The sequence below is a fragment of the Chinchilla lanigera genome, unplaced genomic scaffold (assembly GCF_000276665.1).
Source record: "Chinchilla lanigera isolate Chin_1 unplaced genomic scaffold, ChiLan1.0 scaffold00006, whole genome shotgun sequence".
Lineage (NCBI taxonomy): Eukaryota > Metazoa > Chordata > Mammalia > Rodentia > Chinchillidae > Chinchilla > Chinchilla lanigera.
Window position 1 is genome coordinate 13,371,418 of NW_004955407.1, and position 14,552 is coordinate 13,385,969.

The window sequence follows — 14,552 nt, forward strand, 5'->3', positions numbered from 1 at the left end:
GAGAAAGAACAATGAAACGTTCAGGTGTTGTCAGTAGTCTGTCTCCCCTAGTGTGTTCACTCATCCAGCACGCACGCCTTCGGCTCCTCCTAGGTGTTGGAATTGTGGCATTGATATAAACATAGTGTCTGTCCTTAAGGAGCTAACGGAAGAACACATGTCTGGTAATTACAGAGCACCATTTTCAAGCTTTAATTGAGTCAGATAAAAGCAGACAATCAAAAGAGAGTTTTCAAAAAGATATGACACATAGACAATGTATTGAAAAAATATGCATCAACTTGATAATCAAGAAAGAACAGTTGGTATTCCAGGAGAAAGTAGTCATAATATAGACACAGATGTGAAAAAGAGCATCACATCTTTTGAAGGGCAGATTTGAATATGGCTAATGCATAAGGTTTGCAATAAGAAGTAATATGACGTAAGGTTAGAAATTGGAGCTATGTTATCAGGAGGTCTGTGTAATGAAGAATTTTAAATCTTACTGGATGAGAATGTTGAGCAAAGAAAGATTAGTCTGAGCAGTTACTTTCCTTTTTTGTTTTTAGAAAAATCAATTTTGTTGTTACTACAAATGTTACATTATAATGAGGAGATGCCAGTAGTGGAGACACCATTGTTGTTGCTGTACAGATAAAAGATGTAAAATTTATTATTGTCTTTAAAATTAAAAAAGTAAAAGAAAAGATTGGCAACAATAACTAATATAAAACACACTTACTGTAACATTAAATAATGATATTTAAAACTTTTTTAAAAAGATGTACATTGTTTGATCTGGGAGATGAGTTGGATACAGAGCTCCAAAGTGGAAATTTCTAAGATTAAGTTGACAAATTGGATGAATTTATTAGAATATGGAGAGTCAATTAAGGGAGACAGATAAATGTGTTAGAAAAAAGAGTTTGATTCGGTTAGGGAAAAAAAGAAAGTATTATTTAAACATATTAAATAGTAGTTGCCTTTCAGACATGATGTCCAATTATTAGTTGTAAATGTGAATGTGGAACTTAGAAGAAATAAGGGTTGGAAGTGTTTGTGTTTTTAATCAATATGTTGATAATATATGTAGGTAACATAACCGAGGGAGATCACATAGAGAAAAAAAGAGTTGAAGTAAAAATTCAAGAGAAACCCAAAACTTAAGGGGAGGGAAAATGAAGTGAAGCAAGTAAACCCTAAAGGACACCATCAGATTTCTACTCTTCCCCTACACTAGCACTAGTAGTTGAGTACAATAGCTGAACAACATTACCTTCCGCCGTGCCAGTTTCCTCATCTGTAAAAGGAAGACAAGTATAATAGTTACTTCATAAACTTGTTGTACAACTTTGAAAATTTATAGCATCACACATTTTAAGTCTGGGGAAGAATTAATTAATAGCATCATTTTATTTTAGTGTGAGACAGTAATTTGAGGAAATGAATGAAAAATGCCAACTTCATTTAAAAGTTTTCTGTTAGAAAGTAGCTTAATACGTCAGCTCATAGACTTTAAAAACAAGCTCTTTTATTCTGCACACCTAGATGAGTCCCTCATTTTATACTTTGTTTTAAATTCTCTGTAGCAGTTGTTGTACTGATTTCATGCCTAGATACATGTGTGTTAGAATGGGATCTTTCTAGAAGAACGTCACTTAATGTGCTCTCTTTTCTGATGCCGTTAGATATGAAATACGAGATGATCACACCTTGAAAATCCGGAAGGTGACCTCCAGTGACATGGGATCGTATACTTGTGTTGCAGAAAACATGGTGGGAAAAGCTGAAGCATCGGCTACTCTGACTGTTCAAGGTAGGCACTAGGGAGCTCTTCATTGTGCTTGTGTTATCATATGAAATATGTTGATATTTGAAGAAAATATTTATTAACCTGTATTAGATACGGACTTTAGATGTAGCTCTCAATATTTTATGTCAAGCATAGTTAAAGGAAAGTTATCGCTTATCTAAGGGCATTCTGTAAGTGTTTGTTAAGGACAGTGAATTACATTTTCAAAATTATGGAGAGTTTCACCTTGGTCAAAAAATCTTATGCTTTAATCATCAGGACTTTAAAAATAGTATCTTTCTAACATTTTTCTAAAGGACAATTATTACTATCAAAACTTAAACCAAATCTATTACATCAGAACTTGTCTTTTCAAAGATCTGTAAAATTGGTAACACAAAGAAGGGAGGATTCTGTTTCCCTTCTGAAATGTAAAGCCATGTGTAGGCTAAGCATTTTGCAATGTTTTTCTATGCAGTGTGTATTACCTGTGCTGTAACAAGCACTTAGTATGTGTTGAATGAAAGAATTTCATTTGTACTTTGCTATTTTTGATAAAGATTTATTGCTTGGTGTTATATGAGCCAAAGTGAATATGATATTTCATATCTACAAGTTTTCTGAAAGTCAAGAGTACTGCCCTATGCGTATGTGCACAAACATGTGTATCACCTCAACTGTACCCGTAATCTAGATGTCTTCATCTTCCTCATTCCTTTCCTCTTTTCTCTAGAACATTTAATGATTATCTTTCACTATGTTTTCTGAGAATTTTTTCTTTTTCTTTTTTTTCTGACGACAAATTGTTTATTGTGGAATTTGAGAGGCAATGACCTTTAAAACATCTTATTGGTGAAAAAATTCCCTATTTTGACAAGGATATATAGTAAACGGGAGTTTTAGCCATAAACCACTTAGCTTATTTCTTGGTCCACTATTAGCAACACTTGGTGCTGTCATCTTTGCTGAATGCCGCCTCTTTTAAGGCTATTAAGAAGAAAAAGGTGGCTTTTGCGGGAGTGCTTGTACTGTGGACTTTCTGCAAAAGAACCTTGTGGGCTTTTTCATAAGAGAAAAAAGAATAAAGAATATTCCCTTCCTGTCTCTAAAGCCATTATGTCTCACTTTGGGGTTTTTAGCTTAACCTCCTAAAAACAAAAGAAATAAAAAGATCAAGAACAAACATTGAATTTCTAAGACCTAGACTACTTCTCTTTAATCTAAGTTAGACTTGAACTCTACATGAAGTTAAAAGTATAAGAAAAGAAAACCTCTTTACATTTAGAAAAAGCATTAATTTAAGAGATGTCAAATTGAAGTACAAAATTGAAGAGAGTGAAAGTAGCCAGGAAGAACACAATGCATGAAAGGGGGTGACTGTCTCCTGGCAAGTGTGACAGGGAGATTGATTGTCTATGGCATTAGTGACATACGTTTTACTTGTTCTTTAAAGTCTTTTAACTTGGTAGCCTGATGCCTTTGCATAGCCACTCCACTATGTATATAGTACATGTTGAAATTGAGATCAATTCTTCCTGCAATTTTAAACTCAGTTTGGAAGCTCATTCAGCCTTAAATTTTCCATCTTGCCATCTTGATTTCTAAGACTTTATTTCAATAAAAATTTGGTACAAATGAACAAATCCAGAAACTATGTGATAAACATAGATGCCTTCATTTCAACTGCATTTAGTTTTCGATACACTTATGAAAGCTCTATATGTAGTTGAGAGTTTAATATTTTACAACACAACATGCATATTAACATCACTGTTCAAATGTCTGTAACATGTTAGAATAATGTAAACATTACTTTAAAGGAAGTAACATGATTCCTAACTACAAAAGATAATTTTGGGGAAAAGAACACTCAAAGAAATCTGAGAAGTTAGGAATTTTTTCTTGCTTTGAGGCTGAATATAGAAAAATACTGATCAGAAATGAATGTTTGGGTAGCAGGAAAAGTTACAAGAGAAAATTCAGTAGCTGTGTTTGAATTCTGTGTCTCGTGTTGTTCATTTTGAAGTGATACTCTTAGAGACAGTATCACCGAAAAATAATCTTACCCTTGCTCATCCCTTAGGCAATGAGTTTTTAATTTGGAGAACTGATGTTAAAAGAACAAAACTGTGCTACAGATAGAAATTATAAGGAAAAATTACCTTCGAAAAAGGTGACCATTTGTTTTTCCTCTATCATTGCAGATATGATTAGTTTTACCATCTTAAAAAGAACTCTGACTTTAGTTTTTTTTGTTTTGTTTTGTTTTTTTTTTTTTCTCTGGTACCGGGAACCGAACTCACGACCTTGCGCTTGCCAGGCAGGCGCTTTTGCTGCTGAGCTAAATCCCCAGCCCCTCTGACTTTAGAATTATTTACTTTTTTCCAATTTTTAAGTCTTAAATTTTGCTGTTTTTTTAGAAACTACCTTTAAATATTTGTCTCTTGTGGTTAGGACTTTTCCTGGTTTTTCTACCTGGGTCCTCTTGACATTGTTTACCACACATTGTGTGGGAGACCTACTAGACACTTTATCTGTTAAATATTGTTAACACTTAAAGTTTGAATATTTATTCCAAACTTATTGATAGAAATAGTGCAAGCACATCCTAGGAGAAACTCAAGTGGTTTCTCCTGGCTTCGCTCCTGGGTGTGAAGAGTGAGATCTGTGATTTCAAACTGGAAGAGATTGGCATTGTTGATTGATTCCACCTTCTGGTCTGGGTTCAAAAGCAAGCAATTTGCCAAATTTAACTGACATTTATTGTTAAATTTGCAGGTGATCAGGCATGGCCTCCGGAGAATCTGATTCATGAGATCTGGATTAGGGCAGTGAAATGCTTTTTTGTTTTTGTTTTTAAGCAACAAGTTCACAAATCCCAGGGTAGAGGCATTAGTTGATGTACTAAGAGAAAAAAATGAAAGACTATTTTTTTCTTTATAGTAGTCAATTACATGGAGACTAGAGTCACATTGAATTTAGTGTAATCTTCCTGTCCTTTACTACTGTGTGACTCAGAATAGATTATTTAAAGTTCTTGAGCCTCAGTTTTCCCGTATATAATATCCAGATAATAATGCAGTCTCACAGCTTTCTTACAAGGATTAAATTAAATCATGTATATGATATTTCACATATTGCCTGTTTTAGGGCATTTTTGAAATAAGGAATATTGTATTTATAAGGGTTATTATTATTAGCTTTATTGCTTTATCAATTTTTAGATTATTTTAGACAAGTAGCTCTTCTACTACAATTGGGTTTTTGTTTTGTTTGTTTTTTTTTTTCCAGTACTGGGAATTGAACTCACAACCTTGTGCTTGCCAGGCAGGCGCTGTGCCGCTGAGCTAAACCACCAGCCCACTTCTACTACAGTTGTAAATGAGAACTCTAAAGAACTAATATGACATGACTATTAGGCAACAAATTATGAAAAACTCTTTTCATATACAAAATATTACACTTTTTAAAAAAATCTTTATTGGTTTTTACATTCAGGGCATTGCATTTCACTAGCATCATCAAAGTCACTGCTAAACTTGCACTGATGCTTTTCAAAATGAATAGATGAGTTAATCATTGTAAGTATTTGGGAGTCAATAGATCACATTTTTTGAGCTACAGAGTGTTATTTCTTATTGAGAAACATCCAACAGAGAGTATTTGCCCTAAGTTCTAATTTCTTTACCTCTAAGACTGACTGTTTCCCACTTTTTGAGATTCTGAGCCCTTCAGTTTACTGCTGTATAAAATAAGGGTATTTCATTACAATTCAGAAGGTGGTAAGATTATCCAGAATAGTCAATTTGTTTCTCAGCAAAAATTGCTTAATTATCATAGCCATTTGGAAATTTCAATTAACCCCTCCAAAAATGGATGAAACATCAAGTTGCACCGTGCGCAGCAAGTTACCACACCGCTGAGCCCTCGAGCCTGTACATACCGAGTGTAACAGCGGCTCTCTTGCTCCTGGGAAGCGAAATGCCAAAGCCAAAAGAACACTGGAAGCAGTTCAAAATGCTGATGATTTAATGTGGAGGATTTTATTTTTTTGTAGCAGAAAAAGACAAATTCTCAAAAATTATTTTGATATTAGGAAGTTTCAAAATAAAATGTATTGTTTGCCTTTGTAAATATCCAATCAATAAAAATAATATCCTGATTTGTAACTTACATATCAATTCTGATAAGTCATTAAAGCCCACTGGCAGAATGACATGCAAAGTCTCTGCAGCAGCTTGATCTGTTGAAGAAAAATAACATTCATTACATGACCAATGGCAACTGGTAAAGTAGTACTGTTCGGAGTAATAATGACAGAAAAATATTTCTGCTTAAGTGTAGTTAAGTGGAATACTCAGTCTGAGCCCATACTCTGTCTGCTTATGGGTCTCCAAAAGTTCATTACCTATAAATTTAAACCCTCAGTTCTTTTATCTATACTTGATGTTTCCTGTACTTATATTATCTTCATATACAATATCTATATGCTAAAAATATCTAATACTAGAAAAATATCTACATACTAGAAAATGTAATACTCAAACACAAAATCTTTTAAAAGATGTCTCTTACCATAGTTTTGACTTACTATATTATTATAATTTGAACTTTAATGTCTCATTTTGATGAGGGTTAGGATTGCTAGCTCTGTCTTGGGAGCAACGGATTATTTTTTGAACTGGTGCTTCCTACCACATCTTTTAAGAAAAGGGTATCTGTTGTGGTGTTTACAAAGTTTTATAGGTTGTGATATATCTATGAAATATAAAATCTAACCACAACAAAATAGATGCACAGTGGCCTCCAGCCAACTTTTTGAACAAAATGTCATTGATCTTCTGAAATCTATGCTTCTACTTGGTGTTTGAGAATGGTCACAGAACTGTTTTATAGCATCATGCTATTTTAATCTATCTGAATGCTTGTTTGGTGGAATTTGGGATGTTTTTTAAAATCAGATGATAATCAGCTAATTTTTTTTTTCAGAAGCAATTTATGGTTAATTTTAAAACTAAATGCTTTTTTCTTTAGTTAAAAATAGACTTTTAAAAATGCATGGTGAACATAGTTTGAAAAGACTTGAAAGAATAAAAACAAGTCTATTTAGTCTAGTATTAGTAATAAAAAGGTATAAATTATTTACTTAAAATAATAATCATGCAGATAACTTTTAAAATCACTTCCTTTTTGAGGAGTGTTCGCCCTGCAGAAGAATGGATAATACAGCCACATAGGCTTTAAATTTTGAGTTTTTCTCATTTAATGTTTCCCTCAGCTTCTAAGATTTCTTACGATTCTTTGCTTCAATTACACATTGCTCAAACAGTCCAAACTAGACGGCATTATTAATCTTTCCTCTGTCTCGGCAACCTCACAGATAAAGCAGCTCTTATTACTGTCACCATTTTATTTCTGAAGTAAATTTGTGACTCTATCACCAGAATGATCATGTTCCCATCACTGTGGCCCATCAGTCACGGGAAAGTGAACTGAATACGGACTTCCATATACCAGCCATTTCCCAAGCAATCACCTTTTATCTCCCTGAGCTGAACCATTAGGAAAATCTAATCCCATTTTTGTTCATCTCTTACAATAGGAACTAAAGGATATTTAGCTCTCCCATTTCCCTTGAGAGCCGAGTGCTATGCCACCGAGACCAGGAAGCTACACACTTAGATCTCTGTTCACACCCCACCAGACTTTTTGCCAGACTTCTCAGGGACTGGTTATTCTTTGAAGCTCAAGAAATAGTTGCTTTTCTGACCTTTCTGCAAGTCTGTTAAAAGGAATGCAGGTGCGAAACACTGCCAGATAAGGTGATGCTCCGTTATCTGGCAACTGGGACTTCCGTGAAATCTCAGCTCCTCTCTTAGTAAATGCTTGTCCATTTTTCTGCCCTTGATGTGAAATTGTTCCATTGTCTCAATTTCATCGCTTGTTTTTCTTCCTATAAGATACAGTATGAATTATACTGCTACCTCTTTAAATTTATTGTTGATGTACAATATAATTGTTAAAATGAATCCTCAAAAGGATGTACATTCTATTGTGTTCTGTAGGGTAGTTATTTTCTCTTGTGCTTCCCATAAGTATTTATGCCAACGATATAATGAAGGAGCAAAGCACTTCCTCATTAGGATTGATTAGCCAGTGACAGCTGCTGGAAGGCTGAGCCTTAAAGTATGAGATTGACATGAAACGCAAGAGACACAAAAGCAGAAAAAAGACCCAGGCTGTCTTTGGGCTGACTTAATTGCTACTAATGGGATGTTTCCTAGAGCTTCTTTCGTTGCTCCTGGTGAACTGCCTGCTTGAAATGAGAAGCTCTTCTGAACTATCATGGGTGTCACAGTTTATGACTGACCCCTATTCAGTGTCCTAATGAACTAGGACTTGAAGAGTAATTATAACTTTCAGTAAAACGAGAAGCAACTGTCAGAGGTTTGCATGAGCTTTCAAGTTTCTTCTAACCCAAGGTGAAAGTATTAATCTGCAGAATGTAATCATCATGCAGTAAAAATGAGAGCGGACCAGGAAACTGCAACTGAATTTCCCATAGTCTCCATTTCACTGGCTGGGACTGTAACCTGGAGGAGTCATCCTTTTTCTCTCCAAACTTTCCTTGTCATATTCCTAACCATTCACCACACAATTCTACTTATTTTGCCCTTTAAATATTTCCCAACTCTTTTCTCATCGCTCACCTTTTTGTCTGTTGTTCTAATTCAGGCTTTTGTCATGTCCTGATGAAACTGTTCACTTCTAACCGGTTTCCATCTTATCCGATAGAATCCTTGTCCACAGGAGACTCATCTCTCTGAAACACATACCCCGTTACAGTAGTTCCGTCTACAAAATGTTGTCATAGTACCATCTGTCCACAAAAAGATCCAAAATACTGGTACTTATCTCCTTTAAGTGTATTTGTACATTTTCCCATGTCTGTACCTTCCTGAAGTTTAGTGTTGAGCTTTTTGTTATGTTGGCTTCTTGGTCTATGAGGCCACCCACCCCACCTGGTCCATCTTCTACTGCTATTTACTCTTATCCTTGGACTCAGCTCAGGTTAGCATCCTCCTATCTCATCGCCAGTTCAGCAATTACCTCTCTTCCCTTTCACAGCCTAAACATAGCACAGCCATCTTAGAATTCAATTTGCCCTGTGCCTCCAGAAAGCTTTTAAGGTAACTCTACACCAGTGCAGGCCAAGTAACCCCCATCCATGTACTCATTGAATGCTACTACTACGCATATCACCGTGAGACACCTTCGCTGCTTGAATATAAATTTGTTACAACCACACTTTTTCTTTTGACTTAGTCTGATTGCTTTCTGCAATGTGGGATTTTAAGTGCTGGTCTTCTAGAGAAATAGAACCAGTAAGATAGAGATTGATAGATGGATAGATAGATAGATCGATAGACAGACAGACAGACAGACAGACAAAGGGACAATTATTATGAGAATTGACTTACTTGGTTGGGAAAACTGAAAAATCCCACACACTTCCATCCGCCATCTGAAGAACCAGGAATGCAGAAGATGTAATTCAGTCCAAGTCTGCATTACTGGTAACCTGGAGTCTGGTATCTGATGACAACGCAAATATATGTCCAAAATCCAAACGAAAAAGAACATTTATTCTTCCCCCACCTGCTATACTATCCAGAATCTCAAGATCCTTTCCCACAAGGGCAGGGGCAAATCTTTGTACTCGCTTTAGTGTTTCAAATTCTAATCTTTTCTGGAAACAGCTTCACATCCATGCCTGGTAAGATAACGCTTCACCACCCATCTGGTGTCCCTTCACTCAGCCAGGTTGACACATGTCACTATCAGCGAATCCTCAGTATTCTTGCCACATTTTCTGTGTGAGTCACTCACATGCTAACCTTGATGTACACCACCCAAGGAAGGCCCTTGACTTCTCTGAGTTTCACTGTTTTCATCTATTTTTCAAAAATGAATGTGCAGTTGAAATAAATATCAATGAGCTAGCAGAAAGATAAACAATAATTAGCAAAATAAATTTCTCTAAGAGTGGGTTGTAGATTAAAAAGTGCTAGCATAGTTGCTATGATTATTTTTCTCACCAGAACAAAATTAAAAACCCATCAGATCCTCAGTAATTTTTATCTTGTCAGAAAATTTGAAAGTTTTGCTATGCAATTAAGTGGTTTGGATATTGTCTTAATTTTCTACAGTGAGAACTCTTTTGTGACCCTCTTAATTTATTTTTGAGAATTAGTCCTTAGTATTTCTCTGGAAAGTGTTTTAGGGAGTTTTTTCTTTTTCTTTCTCTTTTTAAACCTACTGCTAAAAAGCAGTCTGTAGGGGAGTTGTTAATAGCATAGTCTTTGAAACAAGCATACTTGATTTTCACAGTTGAATATGTAGATTATTAAATTTCTGAATCTCCAGTTTCTTATCAGGAAAATGAGGGCACAAATGTTTCTCTCTTCGGGTGGCTGTAGAGATTAATGAGCTGACAAACACGAAATGCTTAGCGGGTTATGTCAAACACGAAATGCTTAGCGGGTTTTTCATTGATGTCTCTTGTATGTGTTGGAATTATTTTATCTGCTCTTGGTGTCTTTTGTTGCCTATCACTAACTGAAAGAACTAAGCTACCAGTCATGTGTGCATCTACTAAAATGTTTTACATAGACACACAATAAATGCTTCTCAATAACTATGAAAATTTTTGCCACTGTAATTAAGTCAATTTTTATTCTAGTTGATTTAAGCAACAGTAGATATCGTAATACTAAAAATTTGAATTTGGTTAGAAATATATTTTTTTATTCTCTCTATATGTCCAATACCTATTTCAGACCCAAGTCATAGTTATTATTTATTATTAATAAATATTAGTTATTACTAAGCAGATTCATAATTAACATGATTTTCTTTGATATTTAATATAATTATTTTCCCTCCTTCTATGCTAAGCTTCTTGATTCATAGAAGGAGTAATACAGAATCTCTTTACTATTCATTCCAGAAATATAATCTATATAGTAGAAAAGTGAATAAGCTAAAGATAAAAATACAGTCATCGTTCCCCATCTGAAGATGTTAAAAGAAAAAAATTATTGAACACATACAGACTTTTTTCTTATAATCAATCCCTAATAAAACAGTGCAACAGTTATTTCCATAGCATTTATATTATACTAGGATTCATAAGTAATCTAGAAGTGCTTTATATTATAGGGGAGGATGTATGTATATCATATACAAATATCAAAACTTTTATATAGAGGATTGAGAGTTTGTGAATTTTGGTTCTACAGGGGCTCTTGAACCAATTCCCATAGATACTGAGGAGAAGTTGCTCTTTGGATAGATGGCTCTCAGTAATAACCACCATATAATTTATTCTTGATAAATGGATCAGAAGACACAATGCATTAAGTAAATATGTATCCATTGAAACCTTGTGTAACATGAGAAATAAAAAACTTGAAAATAATCAAGATTTGTGTTAATGTACATAATATCACATATTATGTGTACATGTCACCTTTTAAATGGACCAATAGATCATTATTTGAGAATGTAAAATTAAAATTCAGAGAATTTAAATAAAAATAAAATAGCACAGCTTACTGTGTAGATTTCACTGCCGGTTATAGAAGATACACTTTAAGAAAAACTTGCATTAATAAACGAACTCTGGAGCCAGGGTTATACCTCAGCAGCACAAGCACCTGCCTGCCAAGTGCAAGGTCCTGAGTTCGATTCCAGGTACCAAAAAAGATCAAAAAAAAAAAAAAAAAAAAAAAAAAACGAACTCTGGGAGAAAGAAAACCTGTTGGTCTTCATAAATGAAGTTCACTATGTGTTACTTTTTAACAGTTTATGAGATCTGTATGTAAGTCTCATGACTTTACAGAGCTTGTATGATGTCTAGGTATAAAAGAAGTAATAAAAAAAAACACTAAGCCCTTCACTTTTGAATTTCCTTTCTTTGATGTAGACTTCATTTAAATCAGTTGCTGGAACAGTTTCCTTAACTCACTGATTTCAGAAAACCTGGCAGTATAATAGTACATTATTTCTGACCATTAACATGGTTATTTGAGTCAAAGCCAAAACTAATAGTGTCCAGGGGCCTTTTTGCAGGTTCAAGTTAGGTTTACTATAATCCAAGATCCCGGTTAAAAACTGAGTTCATCAACATTTTGATGAAATACATACTGTACTTGAGGCCTCAAAAGCTTTCCTTGATGTGTGTGATGCTTTTGCCAGACTCTGCCAAGATGTAACAGACTTTTCCTTTGGGGGGGGGTGATTCTTAATGACATATGGCAGTAGTCCACAGAGGTCCAGGGAAGCCAGCCGTTCTGTAGTAAACACTGCTTCAAAAAGCAGAGAGGTACCGATGTGGTTATGTCTGTCTAGCTCTGTTTCCTACCTCTTACATATATGTTGCTATTATTTTTATCTGTTTGTTCTAATTAAATTTGTTGGTACATTTTAGATATTCATCATGATCACATTCACCATAGGGAATTTGTATCTATGCATGATCTATCCTGACTCTTTTTTTTTTCCTAATTCCATAATTCTGAATTCAAGTCTTATTCAAAGTGTCCCACTTGCAGGGTTTGTTATGCATTTGTTGTCTTTTTCCTTTCTTCTTTGTGTTGTACTTAAAATAATGATTTCAACAACACAACGAATTCCTGTGCAGAGGAGAGTTAAAAGAAGCCATCTTTCTGAGAACAGTTATAGACAGTGTAGAACATAAACATGGTAGAAGGGTTTTTTTGGTTTTTATCTTTTTCTTAAACCCCTAAGTTTCCACCTGCTTTCTGTTGTTTGAATAGGAAAGAACTAGAACTAGACAGAAGAACTAGACAGTAAAGTGAAAAAAATGTGATGTTTACTTTTGGTTCTACTCATACATTTCGTGTGACATTAAAGAAAGTGAACTTATAATTTTTTAAAATTTCTCATTGAACTTTGAAAAATCTTTTAAAATATTCAAGTGACATCTAGGCCTGAGAAGGAAAAGAGGCGTGTAATTGTAAAACAAAACAAAACAAAACAAAACAAAACAAAACAAAACAAAACAAAACAAAAAACGCCTGCCCAACCCAAAGACAATATATGATGGAAATTTCAAAAGAGTCAGTGTTGCCACATCTGTTCTTTGTGAGGAGGCTGAAAACGCCAGCAGCTGGGAGGCCCACTGAAGTCCCGCTACAGAACCATTAAGACTAGGATTTGGGAGAACAGCTCCCCCATCTCACGGTTCTGATCCACTTGTGTAGATAGGGTGCTGAGTGCCACTCTTGCTGTTCTGTTTTGTCTGTTTGGTTTGATTGAGACTCAGCAGCATTTAAATTTATGATTCTTTGTCACTTTCTCCCCCAAGAGGAATAAGGTAAAGAACTTCTAGTGTTCTTACAGATTTACAACAAATATCATTTTGACCCTGATGTTGAAGATGTTACGTTCTCTTAGATTTCTTTCATTCATGAATTAAGGTCGTGGATCACTTTTAGTTCAAAAATGCCAGTATAAATTTTAAAGTTAATCAGAAGGAAAAATGTTCCCCACATGGTCTTGCTACAGAGAATTTCAAACACTTTCTTAGTGTATGTTCCAGGCAAATATTTGAAAAGATCTGTAGTGAGCAATGAGGTACAAGAAATAATTGATATGTAGACAATTCCATGACAAGTAATCACACAGCGCTAGTCTACCAAACAGTCTATCACAGGCCGTGCATTAAGCTGCACACTTTGCTGAGGTTTATTCATCTACACAACGACAGTGGGCAGGGTTTTGTCCAGGCCCAGTACAGCTGAGCAGCTGTTTTTAGCAAAGGACATTCTCAAATAAAGGTGTCAGCACAGAAATATGCAATTGAGTTGTGTGGATCCATAAAATGTGAATTAGCCTGAGTGAAATTTGGAGAAGTAAGGATTTTTTTTTCTTGCTTTAGTCACAGGCAGATAACTCATTTTAAGATGTTAGATTCTTTACTAGCAATCTTACATAATTTTATGAGCTGGATTTATTTTGTGAAATTGGGTATCTTTCTTTTTTTACTATTTCCTATTTATTTCTTTTTAAAATTTTTTATTAGTACATTTGCCATTCATAACGATCACATTCATCATTGGGAATTTATGCCTTTACATCATATATTTAATTCTTCTTTTTTTCTCTTTACCCATCCCTCCCTTGAGCCTCACTTCCCCCTTCCCAATTACAAAAGCTTTGTTTCCATTTTTTTCCCTTCAATCTCTTCTTTTTAAATTTCTTTTCCCTTCTTTCCTTTACCCTTTCCCTACCTGTATTCTCCTTCCCAATATCTACCCTCCATTTTTCTCCTCATTTACCCTTTATTTTCCTCACCCAAAATGAATAATGCAATATTTAAACTTCTGTGTCTGATTTATTTTACTTGAAATTACGATCTCACGATCCATGCATTTACCTAAAAATGTCTCAAGTTTATCTTTCTTTATGGCAAAGCAGTATTCCATTGTATATAAATACCACACTTTTCTTTATCTATTTGTCCATTGATGAGCACAGGTGCTGTCTCCAAGATTTAACTATTATTATAAATTGTGCTTCTATAAACATATATGCTTAGATCACTGTGGTATGATGCTTTTAACTCTTTTAGGAAGATTCCTAGAAGGGCAATAGCTGGGTTAAATTAAATCTCTGGTTAGTTTTTTGATGAATCTGCATACTGATTTCCGTAGTAGTTGTATGAATTTACACTCCTACCAACAATGGAGAA

General features: G+C 34.7%; 1 protein-coding gene across 5 annotated transcripts in view; it reads left to right on the top strand.

Annotated features, from left to right (window-relative positions):
- The window catches only part of Robo1 (roundabout guidance receptor 1), an 891,813-nt gene that overhangs the window by 777,507 nt on the left and 99,754 nt on the right, over nt 1-14,552 (top strand). For all 5 annotated transcript variants that reach the window (XM_013503701.1, XM_013503711.1, XM_013503704.1 and 2 more), the window contains one exon: nt 1,671-1,798. In XM_013503701.1, the coding sequence (XP_013359155.1) occupies nt 1,671-1,798 (128 nt within the window). The remainder of the gene's footprint in view (nt 1-1,670; nt 1,799-14,552) is intronic.